The following is a 22,100-nucleotide window of genomic DNA, read 5'->3' as shown; positions in this document are numbered from 1 at the left end:
TAATGGGACAAGCGGATATGCAATAACACTATACAAAATAACAAAGGAGGGATATAACAGCTTTGTCTTCCACCCTCTAGTTGTGGCTGGGGTGGGGCCATAACAGTTAAAAGTATGTCAGGCATACACACACATGCCCATGCACTGGGAGTGTCACAACGTCTGTTTAGCCACTGCAAAATAATGTCACATCACCAAACGGTGAGGAACACATCTGAATTATGAAATGGGGGCTTAATTATGGATGGAGGGAGGGCAGAAGTAATGCCTTAGACAATTCCTTGAAACACATGGTTGGCTACATGGTTACAGACCCACTACACACTCCTTGGCAAGTAACAAGTCAGAAAGACTCCTTAATTAGCTAGTCGGCACTGATAATGGTTGGTCTTTGTTGCGTGTGGATGTATTCAACCTCATTTCTCTCAAGGAATACACTTCAAATGAGTGTGTATGATGAATGTGCTTAACTCAAGTTGACAAGGAAAAGTGTGCTCTTGTCGACAATAAAGCAGCAAAATGATTATATAAAAAGCAATTATAATCACTGCTCATCCTTATAGGCAGATGTGGAAAGTGATAGTCAAGACAGACATAAAAGACGCCCATGAAAGGAGAGAAGAGGGCCTTGATGTTGACTTCTGTCAAAACTTTATTCTTGGGAAAATATACCACTTTATCATCTTTGCATTTTTAGGGGTACTTTTTTGGCAGCTGATACACACAGATATTTGACAAAGTTTTATTAATTCTATATATATGAATTAATCGTCAAATCCCTCTCTTCCTCATAGACTCAGCCTTATATGTGTTATCTTCCTGATGCAATGAACTTTGTGCATTTATGTGGACCAATGAGTCCATTTCCCTTTTGAAACATTGCTGCACCTGCAATTCCAAAGAAATGCAATGGGCTGTCAGCCACACACAAAAGCAATACTCTCCAAAAAAGAGGTCAAAGATTTAGTTTGAGAGCAAGAAGTTGGGGGAGGGAGACTGAGTCAGTGGGGTGACCTAAAGAAGGGCTGAGGGATCGTGGCGGAACTAACAAAGGGCGTGTCTTCCCTGCATGGGAACCAAGACCAGACCTTTGGGAAAGAATGACATTCTATACACGTACAGATTTTGGGGGGCCTGTGACCCTGGAGGTTTTGGAGAGTTGGGGGAGGGTTGGTCAGATGGCCCCACTTCTTTGTGCCACAGGCACTGCTGATGACAGCTCGCTCTGTGCACCAAGTAGTAGTAATTGAACTTTTATAGAAAGTAGCAGGTCCTTCTCACCCACCCACCAGCTAAACCAGCCATCTATCCATCCCCCATCTGCTTCAGAACAGGGTAATAAAACATGAGAAACAGTATTATGTGAACTTCAGCACGTCATTGGGATCTCAAAGGTCTGTCTTGTATCTGTAAAGCTACTGTGAGGCAGTGAGAAACAATTTCAAAGCAATGTTCAACATAAGTTTGAAATCTGAAGTACACTGTTGTTGTATCTTTCAATATCTTTTCTCTAGTCATATCATGCTCTCTCCCATTCTGGCACCTGTGCTGCTCCACACAGTCCATAACGTTTGGTACATATGACTACAGATTTTTTTGCCGAATGCCTTTATTAGAGCTGAGTAGCTTTTGAATGATATCCCTGGTTTACAGTTCACCCACTGAAATCCCCAAAATTTGTCATGACCAACATTGGCACACTATTCAATATCATACAACTGACCACTAAAGGTAAAAAGAAAAACAACAAAAAAAACAACAACAAAAAAACCCCTAAAACTATCTGATTAGTTCAAGATTGAGGGAAATAAAGGAGGACAACGAGCCTTTCAGCCTGAATGGAGTTGAATGCAGAATGGCTACACCCTGTCTTAGGCCTGCCTCTTGCAGTCCTTAGCCCTCACGGCCTTGGGACATCCACATGGCCCATTCACCCAGCTCTGCTGAAACATTCAAAGCTTTTCTTGCAAAGGGCCAAACTTTTGTTCCCTCACAAAAGGCCTGACCAGAGGTACTCCCATAGACTGCAGCCCGTTCAAAATCAGATTATTTCCAGTGAAATCCTCCTTTCTCCACCTGCCAGTTAACTATGTCAGCGCCATTGTCTCCTCCCTGAAAAAGATCTCCATTTTGGCATGATGGAGGCTGGATGTGTATTAGTGCTTTTATTACTACATTTATTCCAGGACCAAAGAGGCACCCCCCCATCTCCACACTCCTTCCTCCTTTTCCCTATATTTTTTCTTTGAAGAAAAATCTGGGCCACATGCCCCAGAGGAACGCAAAGTGCTTTAATTCATTCCCACCTTTTCTCTCTGGCTGCCATCTCCAAGGCCTCTCTTTATGCCCAGAAGTGATTTGTTCAGGCTGGACCATCAAAGCAATTATGGTAGCAGCCTGCTTCTCTATTATGAGAGGAGATGACTGACAACAGAGAGATGGTGCAGGGGTGGAAGGGCACTTGGCTTCAATTTATTTGATCTGAAAACATTTTTTTTTCATTCATTGGCATCCACTCAAACAACAAAACACAAACAAACTGGGCAGATTATCTCCTTCAGATTTCTTCTGAATAAAAAATACTGTAGCAAATTCTCAATATAGTCATTTTCAATTACCTTTCTCACCTTTCTTGGCAAAGTGATTGAGTGGCATCGTTAGGTGATGCAGGATAGAGAATGCCAGCAATGTAACAGAAGACAGTGGGGTATGGCAGGCAGTGATGTGTAACAATTAATGTAATGGACATGAGAGAGCACAATCCTTGGACTAATGAGAATGTCTTATATTACAGAGCAAATGCACAGGGTCGCCAAGGCTCATATCATTAGTGGCTATAGGAAGATGGGTCACCACAAAAGGGGATACTCCATAAATGGATAATGTGGGCGGAGAGAGCAGAGTACGGCGCCACTGAGCCAATGTTCCGTTCAAGAGTAATACTTCTGCCAGAGTAACACAGGGTCATTGGGATGGTTGGAGACAGGATGTGAGGAAAACAAGCAAGTACAGAACACAGGGCATAAAGGTTAAAAAAGGGGTAAGTGAGGTATGGAGCAAAGTGAGGCTTATAAGGGAAAAATGAAATGCAGGAGAGTGCCTGTGTGAGGAAGGGACAAAGGGAAAGAGCCAGAAAGGCAGGAGAGCGATAAAGTAAGAATGAGGAACAAAGTGAGAAAGAGCGAGAGAGCGAGAGCAAGAGAGAGAGAGAGAGAGGGAGAGAGAGAGAGAGAGAGAGAGAGAAAGAGAGAGAGAGAGGGAGAGAGAGAGAGAGAGAGAGAGAAAGACCATAACGTACAAGCAGTGAGGGAGGCAATATGACACATTGGCTAATCAGTCTGCTGTCTTTTTCTCTCAGATGCCTGTCATCTTGGCCATCAAGTCATCAAGACCTTGTGCCTCTCTCTCTCATTGACTGATTCCCCTATTCAATTATTCAAGGTTTATAAGCAGGAACCATCTATTCAGCTAGCAGCAGATCCAGTAAAATAATGAAAGGGCTGCTTCTTCAGCCGCATCAACTGTCATAAAACTTTTACAATTGGCAAAAGAAAAATCAATTTCTCAGACAGACCGTTACCACCACTGTAAACATATTAATGATGGTGTCAGGAGTGAGAAAAGAGCCCCAGCATGTAAGAGACTTTAATAATGCAGGCCATGAATGATTTTACATGCTTTCTCACTAATCATAATGTTTGATGGCTGAATATTTACAATGATACAATACTATGTAAAGAGAATACAGTATATTTAGATGCATGTGTGAATGCATGTGCGCATGTTCCGGCATGTCCTGTGGTTATAGTCAGAGTGGACTATGATTTAGACCACATGTCTGTGGCTTAGTTTCATGCTGATCTCATTGCCTCCTTATAAAGCTGCCATGTGTGAATCACGCTGTGACACGGAGTCCATGTCAAGCACGGGCCGGCAAGGAATACTAAGCTTCAGTAAACCCACAACCAACTGCACAACATACACAAACAAAAAAGAACCAATATACACATACAAACATGGACACGCACAAACTAAAGGATGAACATATGTATGCACACCCACGCACACAGACACACACTGCTCTTGGGGAATCTTAGGGAACATCACAGCTCCCATCTGCCATAATCTGCCCCGGGGCAACAGTGACCTGAGCCACTGGAAGGGACTCTGAAGTGGGAGGAAAAACATAATAGTTGAGGTAATGCAGTGTGCAACCTCATCCTTTACTTAGCTGGCAAAGCCCTCAGGCTGGAGACGTTACTCAGCAAACTTCACTGGCGTCCCACTAATGTATGACCTCCATACTGTCCTGGCCAGGCTACTATTCATGTGTGTATGCGATCTTTGGTCAGTTTGAAGAAAAATACACACACGGGCTCAATGTACATGCACACACATGCATGCATGCACGCACAGACACATGTGAACACACACACACACAAACACCCTTCCAATCACAAATCCCTACCCCTTAACTTCCATCTGCCTAATCCTCATCCACTGGAGGCAGAGGGTCTGTACTGTGGCAAACTGTCTATTTTTAAACCTGACATTAGTCATTTCTTAAGGGAGTAACATTGTAATTTATGGAATTCATGAATACCAAGCTGTTCTGTTTTCTTCTTGTTTATTTTTCCCCTTCTCAGCACAGTGAAACTGTTTCGGATGAATTCAAATAAACTCACAGACTCAGTTGGGGAGCATCCCTATCTCGGTAAGAGCTCAGATGCCAATCAGCTCCTGGTGGAGAGGGAGCTTGGTTGGTCCTCACACCATTTTGGGCTTTGGGTAATACCTGTACATAGTTACGGCCAAACTTCCTTAACCTCCTGTATCTACATCTCTTTCCTTCCCTCTCATAAAGCCTACATACAGTGTTGTTGAGATGATCCCAACTGATCCCCTCCATAAAAATTATGTTGAGAGAGGTTGTTCAATCATTTTTTTGTTCCTCTCAATCCATCTTTATTATTTACACTGTGAGGTCAGCTGATGAATCTTTATTTACATTTGATCCTCAGTGCACCTGAGATTCACTCCGACTACAGATAACCAAAGTTAGTGGATAAGGACGGCCAGTATACATGAGATTTGTAAAAAAAAATAAATAAATAATGACATGATCTTGTGGACAGCAAAACGAGGTTTTAGGCGGAACAGTAATCCGTCAACAGTTTTCAGCTGGGCTTTTGTTGAACTATTACAAGAGCAGAGCAGAGGTCCTCTGGCAGACCTTTGGTTGGGAATATTGGCTTTGAAGGCTAATGACCTCAAATTGTACACTCGTGGGTAATTAAGCATGGCCATTCCCCCAGTAGCTTACTACAGCAAATATGTCATTGTGAGAATAAACAACAATTAGAGTTACACTCATTACGCACTAATTGCATCATCCTATGGAGCAATCACAAGCAAGAGGACATCTCAGTTAAAGCTTCAAAGTATGTGAAACATTACAGACAAAAGAACATATTCCAAATATTTAGCATTCTTTTGATTAGCACAAGAAGAGAAGGTGTGTAAAAATGTTAAACAAAGCATACATTTAAAATCCTCAGAGGTATTACTTGCTGTGTGCACTCAATGCGGCCATGAGCGCTGCTGAAACTCCAGAAAACTCATACAGGCAAGAGAGAAATTTGACCTCAAATCCTCCCATCAGACATCTCAAAAGAGTGAATGAGAAGAAAAGAGATAAAAGGGGAAAGAAAAAATAGAGGAGCAGCTAAACCAGTGGGATTAGCGCTAAGTAACTAAATGGACCATATCACTTTTCTATTACCAGAAAGGAATAGCTATTTCAGCCGCTGGTATATAAATAAAAAGGTGAACTCTGTCCACTTTCCATCCTTTGTTCATTCACGTGTAAATGTTGCACAAGCCTACAGCCTTTCCTTTCTTCTTAGCCTATATGAGCAAATGGGAATTTGCCGTCACATCCTTGAGTCCCATCAATAAATAAACTCCACCCAAATAAACAGATAAATAAATAAATGTGAAGAGCACAGCAAATGGGCATCAGTCAGCATTAGTGATGGAACCGTGTCAAGCACAATCACGCTCGACTGGATGGGGGTGTGCCGGAGTGTAGGGAAGATTCTTGCTGATTGCACAGTCAATTCCCTTTTGCGCTTGTGTGTGTAGAGGGAGTGCATCACTGCAGCTCATTTTACCTTCATTTAACCCTTTCCAATCTCTCTTGCCCTCTTTAACTCTTTCTCAGTGTATGCATCTGTCCATCATTGTGCAATACCCCTATTCGCTCAGTTTCAGTGGTTTGCATGCACCTTTTTTCTACTTTCTCTCTCTCGCTCACCTAATTTTCTTAAAATCCAAAGGGACACAAGGGGCAAACTTCCACTTCTTTTTGTCCTTGATGTCGTAATGCACTTGAAGAGTCTCTCCCAAGTTCGCTCTCTGTCTTTCTAAACTGCTTTTTGCTCTCACTTTCTCTCCTTCCCTCCCTCTCTCTGTCCCTCCTCCACGTGTCAGGCTTGGCCATGTTGTAAGACCTTTATGAAACACCAGTGTGACAGGACTCCTGCAATTTCTGCGATTCTGCCCTGTTAACACACAATCCCAGGGTAACCTTGACTAACCTCTTATATTATTCATTATGTCTTTTATGAGTCAAATGAATAATATCGGCCAACTGTGCATTTATCCTTGAATGTGGATTGTGGTGAAGTCGTTGCTCTCTAATGCTTGGGACTGACCTTGTGTTAATACAAATACAATAATGACTATTATTCTTAAGGACAGCAAAATATTTCAGTTAACCCTTAACGTCAATTTGCAAACAATCATTAGCTTTTGCATTTATTTCCTCAGAATGCCAAATGAGTAATTTTCTGCATCAGCTTTCATAGACCAAACAACTGAATTTCAACTAAAACAATTGTTAGCAAAAATAGCAAAGCATGCCTCTCACACTAATGCAACCAAAGTGATTTAGTTTTCGTTTTTAAATAAATTGGAAATGAGTAGCCTTTTGTTTTAACCTTTACTGCTTACTGTCCCCAAATGAGAGCGAAAAAAAAAATATGATTTAATGTGTTTTCATTTCAGGCTTCAAGGCAATGAAAATGAAAGGGTGTGTAGATTTTGATATCCTCTGTGGGCCTATGTGATTATCCAAATTGCATGTCATTACAGCATGATACTCCAATAACAAGCATGTAATCAATACGGAATAAATACATAGTGTATCTCTGCTCGCTATCAGACTGCACTCAAAACACAAACACAAACGTATTTTATAAATCTATCCCCACAAATAGTTGGGCCTTAATTTTCTGCTGGGAAAATTACTTCAAAATGCTTTTATTTGTTGTTGTTGTTTTTTTTTCTCAAGACTTGGAGGATTGGATTTTTTTTTTTTTTGGGGTTGAGAACACCTGAAGATTTTCTAAAACGTAAAGATGGGACAAATATTTGCAGATCTCACTTAACCTTTTTTCACAGCAAACATTGCAAAGGTGGTGAATACTTCCAGAAGTGATTTGTATGTTGACTGCCTTGCTGCCACTACAGCAGCTCTACTGATTAGGAAAATTAGATGAAAAATGCTTTCTACTGTGATAGCCTTATAGGTCACCTCAAAATTATTGCACTCATATTACTAAAACAGCTTTTTTTTGTTGCACCTGAGAAATGTGGCCAATTAGTTGACAACATCAAACATCACCTTGTTTGTAGTGAGTGAAAAAAAACAAAAAAAAAAAAAACAATATCCAATATTCAAAGCAATGTGAGATTAAGCTTCTTCAGGCACCCCACAGTCTCACATACAAAATAATGCAGTTTCTGTAAAATCATATCCTTGCTCTAATCATCCCATTTACTGGTAAATCATTACATACTGAATGAAACATTTGACACATGTTGACTATGGGACTGAGTTTGTAATTGAAATGGTATCTCTAAACTTCCCCTCATATACATTTTCTCTTTATCTACATTTCTGGGAATTTCCATTATTACTCATTGCCTGGCCTGCCTCTCTTTCCCCATGCCTCCATATTACACATATCAAGCCTGCCAAATAGGAAAGTAAAATATTAATTCCACATCATTGTCGCTGACAGATTGTAGATAGTGGCCGGCACTCCAAATGCAAACAGCAGCCTAGATGTAATTTCTTTATATTGTAGTAACAGCCACCTCATTTAATGACAGAAAAGGAGGGAGGGAGCTTTTCACTCTGGCACTGCTTCTTCCTGTCAGCTGAACACATGGCACCATCCCCTTCCACTGCAGACTATTTATTCTGTGGCTGATCATCAGTTGGCCCCACTGTACGTCTAATGAGCGATAAATAAGGTTTAATTCAACTGAACCAAGTTACCCATTCTTCAGTGCTAAGCATGATAGCTGGGGTGAGATTCCATTGCAGTATTATGAGGGCAATTTTTCAGCCTGGGGGATGGTTCAACTGCCTCCCTTGTATTTGGCTTTCAAAGGCATCCCTTTGTCTTTAAGCTCTGCGAGTTATAGGTCTATTAGGAATTCATCAAACAATGAATGATATCAATCTTATTGTATGAATGTGCCATGGGTAAAAATAAGATAAAACCTTCCATTACGGGGCCTCTGAAGAATATTTGCTCTCCGAAATTGATCCAGTATTGACAATTTACACTTAGGGTGACCTTTCATAACTGCCCACATACTTGAAAGCCAATAGTGTTTGAAGAGTGGGAAAGAAAAAAAACAGGGCCATGGCAAAAACTCTAGGATATTATTAAAGATGAGGAGTTAGTACTGATTTTCTTCTCTGCGGTTGTTCATTGAAGGTCCACTAGGCGGGAGGGAAGAATATATTTTTCATGTCAGTGAGGCTCTGTACCTGTAGAGTGGGACAAAATTGGACATAGGCACTAAGAGCTCTCAGTCCATTATAGAACTAGGCCATTTGCGTCATCTGTGAAAAAACAAAAATGTCAGTGATACCATAGGGAGTTGGGTTCAGCATGAGAAGTTTGCTCATAGAGGGACTTGTGTAAGTGCATGAAGGGAAGGCAGTGGCATCAAGAGGGCATCGATAGAGCACCCTGTTGATATGTTATACCCAAAGTAGATGGTTTCTGAATAGATTTAACAGCAAGGGGTTAGGGGGTATTAAACAGCAGGGGCAGGGGCAAGGGACCTCTGGTGTCCACTCAGAGAGAGATTCTCTTTTATTGAGATTTGATTTATCTCCTAAAAATGGCCCTGTGTCACACTTCACTTACTTTACTGTTCTCACTTGGCAGAGTCAAGCGACAAATCAGTTATGCGCCAAGGGTACTCAAACGGTACATAAAATCTTCATCTATATTTCCATGATGGGTTTTCTACCGGGGATGAAAAATGATCAGGTCCGGAGAAAGGTCCCTCGGGTCAATGGGAGGGACAATGGCTTTGACTATGCCCTGAGACATCAAATCTTAAATGGAGTGGCTGTCCATGCCTTAGTTCCCTCCCATCTGCCTTTTCCTTTGGCTGTTGATAAATATCCTTATCTATGAGAAGCAGGTGATAGGTTTCAAGCAGCACGCCTCTACAGAGCTTTGCTCCCATCCACTCTATTGATATCTCACATCTACTAAGCCACCCGAGCCATAGCTAAAGGCACCAACACCCTCTGGGTCTCCTCGTCCCAAATCATGTTAGCTCCACTTCCTGTAGGAGTGCCCCTGGGGCTGCCCCGATGAATAACATCTATCAACACCCTGAAGTAGAAGCCAGGAGCTTGTGGAGGCAGAGGGCTTTAGCCCTCAAGTGAAAAACATGCTATAGCAACAGTCCCTATCTGATGTGTGACACAAGTTTGTATGTGAGTATATGTGTGAATGTGTGTCTGTATACGTTGTTACATGTGAGTGTGCTTGTGTGTAACACAGTCGATGGGAACAATAGGCAGAATGGTAGAAAGACAACAAGGGAGAGATAAAGCGATACAACATACCTGTATGTGTGAGCAAATTAATTGCTAGGGGAATTACGATCACTATCACTTCCTGAGATATAATTTAAGAAACAAACGTGTGATCCCCCTCCTGATCAGAGGCAAGATAAGGAGACAGCTCCCAGGCTGAACACAACATGGCTGTCTTTGTCAGGGTCACATGGATAACAAACACAGAGGTAATAAGTGAAGGTATTAACGGATCATTTATGTCATGACTGAGGATGGGGAGATGACAAGAGAACGAGGGGAAAAATCCTTTATCTTTGCCTGCCTTGCCTCCTTATGCCACTTCACTCGGATCCTTTCATTTGCCTCTTTGCAGATTCATCCCCTTTCTGCCTTTAAAATTTCATGAGAGAAAATAGGTAATTTAATCTTCATTAAACATACAGGGGGCCCACTCTCTGGCCTGACCAGCTGAATTAACTACTAGGCTTGGGGGGATTAGACAGTTGGGCTGAAATTCCGTAACCCTGACAAGCATTATATCACTGCATCTCTATATTTTAAATGGGGGTAAGATGATACCTCTCTGGTCAATGTCAAAGAGGTCCTTAAGAGGCTTGCAACACAGAACAGAAAGAGGAACTTTTGATGGACTGACCTGTGAAGGTGAGGTAAGAGAGTGGGGCAGAGCAAGGAAAGGAGAGAGGCCCTGGTTTGGGATCTTAATGACTTTGAAAAAGGCAGTAAATAAATAAGATTGGCTTGGTTCTCTTTGAAATCTGATTGATGTGTCTTTTGGGATGCCCCCCAGTATGAAAGACCCACTGAGTCTGTGGCTTTCATCCCTGACCGAAAATCGATGAGCCAGGATGTATGAGAGGCTTTTGCTCTCTACCCACCAATCTCCTGCCAAATATCCAGGTAACTATCTCACCAGAAAGGGAATAGAGAATGGAGGAGCAATAGGCAAACTAACATGCTGTTTAGGTCAATTCTGAAATACAGTCTACCTCTGGAAAACCAGTTCTTGTAATGTATATGGTCAAACCAATTTGATTCAAAGTACAAAATGCTGTCCATTGTCTGCTAGCAATGAGAGTGAGCCTGCAACAGAAGCCTGGCTCCATTGGTGCCTATCAATCCATCCAGTTTCTGTCTGTTGAATTAGGACTGGCTGGTGTAATTACATAACACATGGCAATGGCCTCCTGGGCTAGGTTTCCATCTCACGCAAAGTGGAGACAAGAAAATCGGAAATGCTTCTGGAATTGGGTGTAATTGTGATTGGCGGCACCTAGAACTGTACTCGGCTCGACTCTTGACGAAGTGAGCTGGAGTGTAGTTTAACCTAAAGGACGACAAAGAATAATGTTCTGAGTTTAAATGAACTCAGACGAAAGCAGAATTGCTTGTGTGACTCTGAGAGAGACTCTCTGGTATGCGTTGTTCATTTGAGGATGACAGGAGGTTAATCAAGCTTTAAAGCGTGAGATTACAACAGACATGACAAGCAGGCGTGAATAGATTCAGCACACACTGTGATATAACTGCTTCAGGAACCTTCTTTACCAGGAAATTCAGGGGCTGAAATGTTGTCAGTCCCTGAATCAGAATGCAAGCAAATAATGGGAAAAAAACAAATAAAATAAAATACGATAAAATAAAAAAGAAATTAACAATAGTGCCATAGCACTGACCTAGAAATTCTATCATCCTCTGACACTCAAAGGTTTCCAGTCCCCACTATGCACAAAATATTTAAAAAAAAAAATCAAAGACACTTTTCACCACCAAATCATTTGTCATCAGAGAATATAATTGTTTCCTCTCAGACTGTGCATTTTTCATCTTTTTTTCCCCTCAAAGTATGCAAAAAGATTTGCGTTTTAAGCCCTTCACAAGATGAGACACATTCCTCCTATGCTGTATGAAGGCTGAATTCATTTCCAGACTCTATTTAGAAAAAGAAAACATCCAAGGAGCGGGCATGTCATGAGGATATTCCCCTCTCATCACTTAAGACTAGAGAACTCATGCAGCTGTTTATCAAACCACAGTACAGTGTACCATGTCACAAACAGAGAGCATTCAGTGCATAACACAATCTGGTAGAATGGTAATGTTTTCTCAGAGCAGGGTGCGGCTATGACTTGAAAAAATACTCCAAGTGTGCTAGAAATTCTGATGAACAGTGCCATGCAGGGAGGAGTAAGTCTGTTTAGGTGCCACTGCTGGGCCCACGGGATTCTTGGTTTGGTTCTCAGAAGCACGGGATAATAGGTCAATCACAAACAGTACATTCACGCTGCTGAGTCATTGCAATTCCTAAAAAGTGAAGCCACTGTGTTTTCACTATCATACAATACATGTTCACACAAATTCAGTGACAAATGCACAATCACATTTGCAGACATTTGGGCATACAAGAAACACAAATGCAGACAAAAAAATAGAGGTGGACAGACATTGTTCCAACACACAGGATGCAACCTGCTGAGGTAGCCAGATAAATCAACTTCAGCCCAACTTGCATCAAAGTAGGCCAGGGCACAAAAAAGCAAGAATACATTAGAAAGAAGTGTTTCTGGAGTGCTGCTGGACATCAGTCTGACATTTACCAAACATACACTGTAGGGCTTGAAGGTAAGGATGCGGAAGGTATGCAGAGAAACACTGAGCATGGCCAAACGGGTGGAGGCCTACAGCCGTCGCCATTAGATACCTTCTTTAACAAGGACACAAGACAGGTAGTGATATCATGCTTCATCAGGCCTACAGGAGGGTCAAGGCAGATGAGTGCTGGAGCTGCTCTACACCACAGAGATGATGCTGAGTGAATCAAATGCTATTGTCTTCAAGTGGTGTGAATGCTATTAGAATTCTATTTGATGTAATAAGATTACACAACCAACAAATGACCAGTTTCAACAGTAATGCTGTGTAGTGTATTAAAGCTCGCAGGCAATCTCAAAAGATATGTTGCTGGGATGAACCCTACTTGGGTTGATGTTGTTGTCTATATTCAGCTGAGTATTTTATTTTATTTTATTTATTTGTTGTTTTTACAAGCTCCTCTCCTACAGCTGGACTCCTTCACCACCCCTGACAACTGTCCAGCTCCACCTCCCAAACGACGAGTATGTGGATCAAACAATGAAGAAGCAGCCAGTCGTGACACCAAAAAAGTCTGGTATGCCTCCCAAATTGCCTTTGATAGAGCAAGGTCAAAAACAAGAATGAACATTTCTAGTGCCAGGGTCTTTCCTGGCTCAAAAAAGAGGCTTAGGTAGTGCCTCAGTGCGGATGGCCTGGCTTTGTGATCACAGCCAATTTAACACCCAAGCCCCTTTTATTCAAATGTTATGCTTTTATATACTCTGGTTTCTGGCATAGGGTAGCATAATACGGCCCTAATTGATGCATTTTTTTAGCCTTGTAAATCCAATTTTATTCACATTTCCATTGCTAGGAGGACCAAAACAGACAGTCATAACTTTGTCAGTATTAATTAACAAGGGTGTTTATATGTGGCTGGGGTTTTTGAAAAAAAAAAAAAAAAGAAAAGAAAAGTGGGTGGGTGCAAATTATTTTATCTAGGTTTTCTTATCTGAACTATATTATGGGAAACTAATCTAGGCCTGCTAATTGCACCTAATATCTAATTTTCTTTACTTAGGCCCAATCCATGCAGAGCTGTGCAAGGCTGAGCCTGGTAAAGCCAATGGCCATTTGGTTTGTTATGTCTCCGTTTCTGTATAAAGAGACAACTGGACTACGTTATGCTTAGTGTTGAGCTGTGTCACTGCATTAGGGAGATGTTACTCACATTATAATCTATTCGTCTGTCATCCTGACCACGATTTAGCATGACAGCTGATCAATTTGCTGAGAGATTATTAATGAAGAACTTACATTTGGTGTAGTTTTATGCCGTCTTCTGTATTCTGATTAGTAAATATCATATGATGTAAAATGATAAGTAAATAAACAGAGGACAAAGCTACCTAATGCAGTGCATAAGCAACAGTAATCAGTATCACCCATCAGCCACAAGAACAGATCTGAATATGTGGTCTTGTGGCAAAAGTCTTGCTAACGTAAATCAATTTAGCCAACATGACCTCAGAGTGATCTGCACTGATTTCTAGTTATGATAGCGTTTCACTTTTAGTGGTCTGTGATTCATTTCCATGCTTCTAGTAATTACTTAAACTTGCCAGATGGTTAATAATATATCCAGGCTCTATCATAAATATGTCACTAATTTACATGTGCTGTTGGAAGTTATGACAATCAGTGGGCAATCGTCACCTGCATTGTTGGTTCTGACTGCATTTGTTTAGCATGGTGAAGGTGCATGTATGCACTGCTGTCTGGAAGCAGGGTGGAGGCAGGTTTTGTCTTTGTTTTTATTTAAATATATTACCCATATCACAGTTGCAGGGGGTGCGATATTACATAAATCTTACATATTGTACCTATAAGCATATTCCCCCTTGCTACAGACAAATACAGTAACTCAGCACAGGACTCTGCATGTGGTAGACCAGCTCAGCATGAGTGTTCTGAGTGCAAAGACGCGTGAGTTATGCAGCCGGGAGAGGTGCAGGAGAAAGCATGGTGGTGCTGGGGTTGGGTTAGAAAGGCAGTTAAAAACACAGACCTAAGGTTCTGTTACCATGGTTAACACCCGGCCACCGAGAGGCTGGACTGGAGGGGCTTTGATCACCTGTAACAATAATGGATTGGAGAAAACAAAAAAAAGAAGGGAAGGATGGAGGAAAAGGAAAAAAGAGAGAAAGGCATCAGAGATGAGACATTTCAGATATTTAGAATTAACCACTCCCCAAAGTGTTGGTAGAAAACCTCTGTAAGTTTCGGCATCGTCAGGCTTGACAGGGCACTCGCACACAGCCACATACAAAAGCACACTGAAGTCCATACCAACAAATATGAAAAAAGGCACAGGTAAAGGAAGCAGTTACACTGACTGTTGTGAGCCATTTTTTGATGTCATTGTTGATGAACAAAAATATAGTTGTTGAAACATGTACAAATATCACAAATAAACAGTATACTGCCAATAATCTTGGGGAAAAGTAGATGCATTAGTAGATGCAAAATACAGAATTTCCATTTAAGAATTTCATTCTTATAGGTGTGTGCATTTGTTTTATCTCCATAGTTGGACAGCTGCCACAGACCTCTGGATCTGTCTAAGAGTTGGTGTGTTTCATTAGCCATGCCATTGCTGGACACTCTCTCTCTCTCTCTCTCTCTCTCTCTCTCTCTCTCTCTCTCTCTCTCTCACTCGTCCTCTTTCTCTCTCTCTCTCTCTCACACACACACACACACACACACACTTTCAGTTACAGTGACACAAAGACCTTGGTGACACAAAATGTGACAGTAGACCCAGATGAGAGACTGGTGAGTCACATCCTATTGTGTTGTGGCACAGGTAACTACACTGTGAATAAATGAACTTTTATTCTCAAGTCATGCCACTTAAGCTGCCCATCCCACATGTGGTTACATGACAAATTATATTGTGAACATAAACTTGAGCACTGGGTAAGACTTGGCAGGAGCAGAAGCTCTCTTTTACCCAGGCGGGGTAGAAAAGGTCCTGACTGATATGTCCTGGCCATGTCTCCCCACTTGGCCAAGCGGTTACCTCTCCACTGCCAAACACAACCCCAACAGCCACAGAAGACGGCACTGCTCATGCTACTCTTCTCTGCGTCAATCTATGTTTGCCATCTGTGTTGCTACTGTAGGCACTAAATGCTTACAACAAATGTATACAGTATGTGCACACTGCCACACTCTACTAGTCCTGGTTTCCAGCCACATCTTGGAGCACTTCTACACCATAAATACTGCAAATCAAACCAATCTGCATTAGCTTGGCTAAGAGTGAAAAGGCTCTTTGCACAGGGTAATAATTCAGAAGGTATAGATATACAACAACCTAGAATGACTTGACTTTGGAAATCTTGCTGTGGCTTAAAGGTGTATGCATTTTAGCCTTGCTTACGGGTGTGTATCTACAACAGAATCATGCATCCCAGCTATCAGTCTTTTTTTCACTCTCTTTTCTAGATGGCAGCACCTGTGGCTCTTCTGCAGAACTCTGACTTGCATATCAATTGACCCTGGCACCCCAACCAGGTGGTACTCCCCTGGGCACGGGGCATTAATCATGGCAGAATGGAATATGTTAACATTGGGATTATGCTAAATCAGCCTCAGTTCTACTGCAGCCAGCATAGCCATATTGTAATCAGTGCCTTATGAATGGCAAAGGGACAATGAATCGCTAATGAACTGCACTAGGGCACACGTGTGCCTGTTCTTATGAAAGTGTTCGTGTGTGTGTGTATATGTATGTGCATATGGTTGTATATGAATCAATCATTAAATCCTCACATCATGCGAAAGAACTGAGGGGTGTAACACAAACACAGTACACAGTAATTATGAGCAAACAGGTGAGAAATTCTCCTCTTATATGATGGGCAGCAGCTGGAAATGTAATGCAATGCAAAGGGAGCAGGAAGGTTTTCTACAACCAGGTGAGATTGACAGAAGGTAGACTGATAAATCAGGAAAGAGGAATGGGATCCTCATTGCCTTACCGTTGCGTGGGGTCCGTTTTCGTCGATCGCGGAAGGCTGCTCCTGACTGTAGAGCTTCCATCAGGCTGTCCATCACACCGGTTTCATCTCCCTCTGTAGGGGAAGAGCAAAAAGAAAGGGAGATGTTTACAGAACACTGCGTACACTGATGCACACTTGCAATAAAAATCATAACAATTAAGAGTTGGTTGTGTGTACAGATATACGGCTCAAGGTGCACACACATGCACATGCACACTAATGCTTCAAGGTCTAACTTTTCTGCTATGGAGGCAGTGGATGCCCTCTATCTAGATATGCATTTAACAATCACCTTACATCACAGCAAAGAGAGAGCACTCATTTTGAATGAGATTTCCAATATAGACAAGCCTATTAAAGAGTGCATCAGCATTATGGCAGAGACCTGTCACTCAGGCCCTCCCTTTACTACAGTGAACAGCTGAGGAGGAGGAAAAATACACTGAGAGCTTAGTAACTAATACAGGCAGAGGAGCCCCAGGATGAAAGCATCCGCTGATGGCCATTGACAGATATTCTTTCTGTGGCTAACGCAAGGGAGCTAAGTGCTCTTTACAAAGATTTAGTGTGGAGCCGCTCAATACCCGGGTGCTCTATCATTGTTCCGTCAATGACACCGGGACCGGCCTTCACAAAACATTCCCCCAGCCCACCATTCCAGCTGTCGTGTGGATCCATGAAACCAGAGAACTGGAGGCAGTCGCCATGGCCGAAGAGACAGGGAGGAGGGACTTAAAGTGCTGTGAGGCTGATAGCAGTACAAGTTGGGCCCACACTGTGAGCATGTAGCGTATAGCTCGATGAAAAAGGGGTTCAAAAATAAGCTTAGGTCCTATATCTGGGTCATCTATCTTTGCTCCCGATACTAATGAGTCAGAGGGGCACCCTTTTTATCATTGTGGTCCAGAACAGACATTATTTTAAACTAGGATCATTAGGGTGACTTATTGTGGAGCTGGAGACTTGGCCATCAATCCTTTTACATACATGAGTGAACTAGCTCTTCCCCTATGTTTACTATCAGGGTCCAGGCATCTTTCTTCCCAATTCTGTGTACAGCTATAGCTGAGGGGAAATGTTTGGAAATGACTAGGGACAACGGCTGCTTTCACCACACAGCACTTTCCTAGAAAGCATGGTGATCAATCTTTTGTTTTTTGCACGTGCTCAAAGAGACATGACAGTCAGGCAAATTGAATTTATGAACACAACACACTGACACTGTTGCACAATTAATTTGAAGAAATGCAACATATTTTGCAATTACCACGGAAGTCAGGGTGGCTCATGTTTTTTCTTTTTCAAGCAACAAGCCACCCAACCTGCAATAGTTTATGCAAAGAAAAGAGACAGTACAACTAAGAATAGAAACACGCCTTATGCAAATTAAAAAAGCAACTCTTCATTCGTACTCTCACTAATTTTGCACTTGAAACTGTATCTCATTCCTTCTCTTTCTTCCTCAAGTCCTTCCCAAGGGCTACTTTGAAATCAAAGTATCTGTTCCGGCTGTGTGCTGTGCTTAAAAGCAATCCCGATTAAATCAAGCTTAATTAGACCAGCTTTATCAGAACAAAACCAAAGCTGAGCCAAGTAGTGCTTATCTCAAATTGCAGCACTACACCTCTGATAGCAAGCTCATTGGTTTAAAGGGGGGCATGGGTTTCGTCTGCTTTGGACCTGAAGAACAGGATGGTGAACAGCTAGCAGCTACTATAACAGTATCAACTCCCAAGATCATTAGCCATTCCTTCATATGTAGGCTACCAAGGACATATTGTGAGTCTGACAGAAGGCAGAAAGTGTTAAGTGGCAGGTAAACATTTATCTACAGCCACCTTGGCACCAGAAACTTTTTGACAGCTCCTTCTTCACTGCCTTCTTCATGGAGACCTAGACATCACAGGGGGCACCTGACACTTTGATCAATTTGTCCTACTTCTAGCTTAACTGTAGCACAATTCATCATTTGTAATGACCAGAACTTGGGAGCCTTCCTAAACTGGGGTTCAGGGGGAGGACTGTAGACACAAAGAAGCAAAATGACTAAAATGGGAAACATACTCCCCAGTCACCTACCAGTGCTCCATTAACTATGTCCTATTGTGCCCGCACTTAACTTCAAACAGGCCACACTTCTGCTCTCAACAACACAATCTTGGAGATAAGGCTTCAGACTATAGACCCTCTAGTCTCTGTGCAACACTGTGCAACATATTCATACATTTGCAGAGACAAGGTTAAATAGATGTTTAGTGGAAAAAAGAGAAAACTGAACATTATTTGAGTGTACTTATTCCTGTAATCCTTACAGCAAACTTTGCTCATTACCCAACATTGCCCACTTTAGAGGCAGGTTTTCTGCCTTGTTCCCGCAGTTCACTCTTGTCTTATTTTGAGCTGTTAAACCTAGGGCAAATATTCATCCGCTTCTCATTAGCAGCAGTGGTAGATTGCGTGCTGGGGAATTACAGAAAAGCTAACCTTTTATGCCCAAAGATCTTTCTCGAGAGGAAAGATCCCCCCTGCTCACAGGAAATTGCTTTCTAAATGGGTTAAGATGGGCTAAGACCCGAGACATTGACAAACCCTCCAAGTGATGAAACACCTTGGCGGGCACCTCAACAGACAGCCCTGGGGTCCTTTAATGATCTTATTAAAGCTTGTGGAGGAGTGGAACATGGTTGGGGCTTTTGCACTTTTAGGTACTTTCTTGAACAGTTAAACCTTTAAGAAGAGATATAAGGCTCTGTGAAACTCTACCTCCCAGAGAGAGGTGGTGTACCTGCTCCATATCTCCACTTTGATCCTTTCCTCCCTCTCACCCACTTGCACCCACCCCTCCTTTCCTTTTCCTGAATATCAGGTGGTACCTGGACCCTGAGGCTGTGCCAAATGTAACAGTGAGCCCTGGGGGTTCGCTCAGTCTGTAATATATTTACAAGCAGCTCTATCACATTTTCTAATTAGGAGGGATAACAAGGGCGATGTGCTCTCAGCGGGACTGTTAAAAAAAAAAAAAAAAAAAAGGAAAAATACGAAACTTCACACATCAGGTAAGGTTCTCCTAAAAAACAGCACCTAACACTGGAGTGGAGAAGCAGCAACATTTATATCATCTGTAAAACCCAAGAAAAAGTCCACCAACTCTACAGTCGCCAATGGCATGAAAGCAAAGAGAGAACAGGAGGGTAAGTATGCAGAAGAAAAGAACAAGAAAAAGATATGTGTCAGTCCGGGGGAAGGAAACAGCAGAGGGTGAAGCGAGAACGGAGGCAGAAAGAGGGGAGGTAGTATGAGGAAAAGAGAGAAGGTGAGATCAAAGAAGGAAGGAGGGAAGAAAGTAGAAAAGGCTGCCGAGGGTGAGGTGGTGCATCTGGAGGAGTGGGTCATTGAGAGGGACTAGTGGAGCGAGGCATGAGGTCGTAAAGCTCCCTCCAAGATACTTGACGGCCCGAGCCCTGTGACATTTAATTATTTCAACAACATACAGAGCAGTATGCAAGCACACGCACGCACCGACACTAAAAATCTGCCCACGCCTTTTTATTGATACAAATGTGCGGTATATATTTGAAAGTGTATTGGCTCCTTGTGTCTAATCCAAATTAACAGGACAGAAGTCTGGAATGACAAGTTAAGTGAATTTAAACTCACCAAAGTGTGTGGGTGTTTGCGCGTGCGTGCATGCGTGTGTGTTGTAGTGTGACCTATGCTCATAGCTGCTCAGGGCAAGATCAGTTAGAGGAGACTTAGGAATCTAGCCAATTCTTTCAGACAACCAATGCATAACAACAGCCTCCATAAAACTCTAATTCTCAAATGCCAATTAGGAATCAAAGTAAGCTTACATCATGGAAAAGATGACATCTCATCTGTATGTTTCTGTCAGTTCAGTTCAGTCATCTACAACACTCAAAATATGTAAGTGACTGTAAAGTAAAAGAATAGCTGTCACACAGAAAAGTGACATGGCGTTTCACTCAATCATCCAAGTGGAAAGCCTTGTATCTATTTGAATGCGACGCCATGCTCCCTCTTTAAACACCAAAGGCATGGCATTCCTATAATTATGCAGCAGTGTCAACAAAGCCTGTTCATAAATTCAATTTGCTATCTGTCATCTCCTCCATGTTGTGCTGGGGAGAAAAAACACAGTGGATCGATTGAGAACTCAATTTCTGATGGCTCACATGCAGCCTTCACAATTCTTGTGGGGGAAAGAGAGACAAAGAATTCTCAGAATTCTAAAACGCTTCCGTCCGGGGTGTGTGTGGGGGGGATGGGTGGCGGCAGGGTGGGGTGGCTGAGTCTGTAATGCAGTGGCAAAATATGACATCATAGGTTCTAAGTGTTAAACAGATTGCATCAGGCGAGTTAATTGAAAAAAATTGAATTTCTGATAACAGCATTTGATAGCAGCATAAACAAGCACACAAACAAAATAGCATTTGCGATAGTCATATAAACAGATTTTAATCCATCATGGCTACATATCCTCTATAAGTTCAAATAAGCATAGCATTCTCCTCCCTTACCAAATTAAAGTGTTTGACAAGAGAGAAATCAGCCACTGGAGAGATGTCTATTATCCACTAGCCTTCCAGTAGCCGATCCACGACTCTAATTTGCACTGTAATGAGATCTAATGAGAGCTTCTAGGCCCTGTGCTTGATGAATTGAAACCACTGTGAAAGAGGACTACTGTGAGAGTTTAACCTCACCCCAGTCGCCCTCCATGACTCCAGCGGAGAGGATGGGACTGAAAAAAGGAGAATTAAGAGAAGGGAAGAACAACAAGTTCCTAGCTTTTTTTGCTGCTGCGGATTGTTTTTGAACACATTTGAGTCCATCTGTTCCCCCACAGAAAGTCACCTGTGCAATTAACCTGGTGCATTAGCCGTGAAACAAAGGCCTCTGTGGAGGGAGGGGGGCTGCTTTATGGCCAGGTGGAGAGGCAACAACAACTCGCTCTTTTAATCTCATCTCTCTCCCTCCCTAGCTCTCCCTCTCACACTTGCATACACCTGGTTTTCTGTTACTTTCACACCTGAATTCAGGCACAGCCACCTAGACACATACACAAACACCTGCATTACTCAACGTCCCCCTCCTGTTGTTGCTCTGCTGTTTATGCTCTTACTGTCTGGCATTGAGACTAATCTTGGCTAGGTTCCCCTCACCCTCACCACACCCCCCCCACCCCCATGCAGTCCCTGCAGCTCCTGAGGCCCCGGCAGACAGAGAGCATTACTGCCACAGAGAGCACAGAGAACACGAGTGCCCGAAGGACAGCAGCCATGCACCTGTTAGATGCCTCTCCTTTGTCTCTCTCTCGCTTTTCTCTTTCCCCATCTCCCTACAGTCCAGCCAGCCAACCCTGACAAAAGCTGACACAATGACTTGAGAAACTTTCCAGACAGGTCCCGATCTTTAATTTGTGTGTGTGTGTGTGTGTGTGTGTGTGTGTGTGTGTGTGTGTGTGTGACTGTTTGGGATGAGTATAAAAGTAGTCCTCCTGAGTGGAATAGAGTGGGAGT

General features: G+C 42.4%; 1 protein-coding gene across 5 annotated transcripts in view; it reads right to left on the bottom strand.

Annotated features, from left to right (window-relative positions):
• diaph2 (diaphanous-related formin 2) overlaps window positions 1–22,100 on the bottom strand; it is a 415,888-nt gene that overhangs the window by 28,352 nt on the left and 365,436 nt on the right. For 3 of the 5 annotated variants that reach the window (XM_030062123.1, XM_030062125.1, XM_030062124.1), the window contains 2 exons: window positions 16,540–16,632; window positions 14,562–14,627 (listed from right to left, as the gene is read on the bottom strand). In XM_030062123.1, coding sequence (XP_029917983.1) covers window positions 14,562–14,627; window positions 16,540–16,632 — 159 coding nt within the window. The remainder of the gene's footprint in view (window positions 1–14,561; window positions 14,628–16,539; window positions 16,633–22,100) is intronic. The other 2 variants (XM_030062126.1, XM_030062128.1) reach the window with 2 other exon arrangements.

This window comes from Myripristis murdjan, chromosome 10 (genome assembly GCF_902150065.1).
Source record: "Myripristis murdjan chromosome 10, fMyrMur1.1, whole genome shotgun sequence".
Lineage (NCBI taxonomy): Eukaryota > Metazoa > Chordata > Actinopteri > Holocentriformes > Holocentridae > Myripristis > Myripristis murdjan.
The sequence above is the reverse complement of the archived record's forward strand: the minus strand, read 5'-3'. Positions and strand labels throughout refer to the sequence as shown.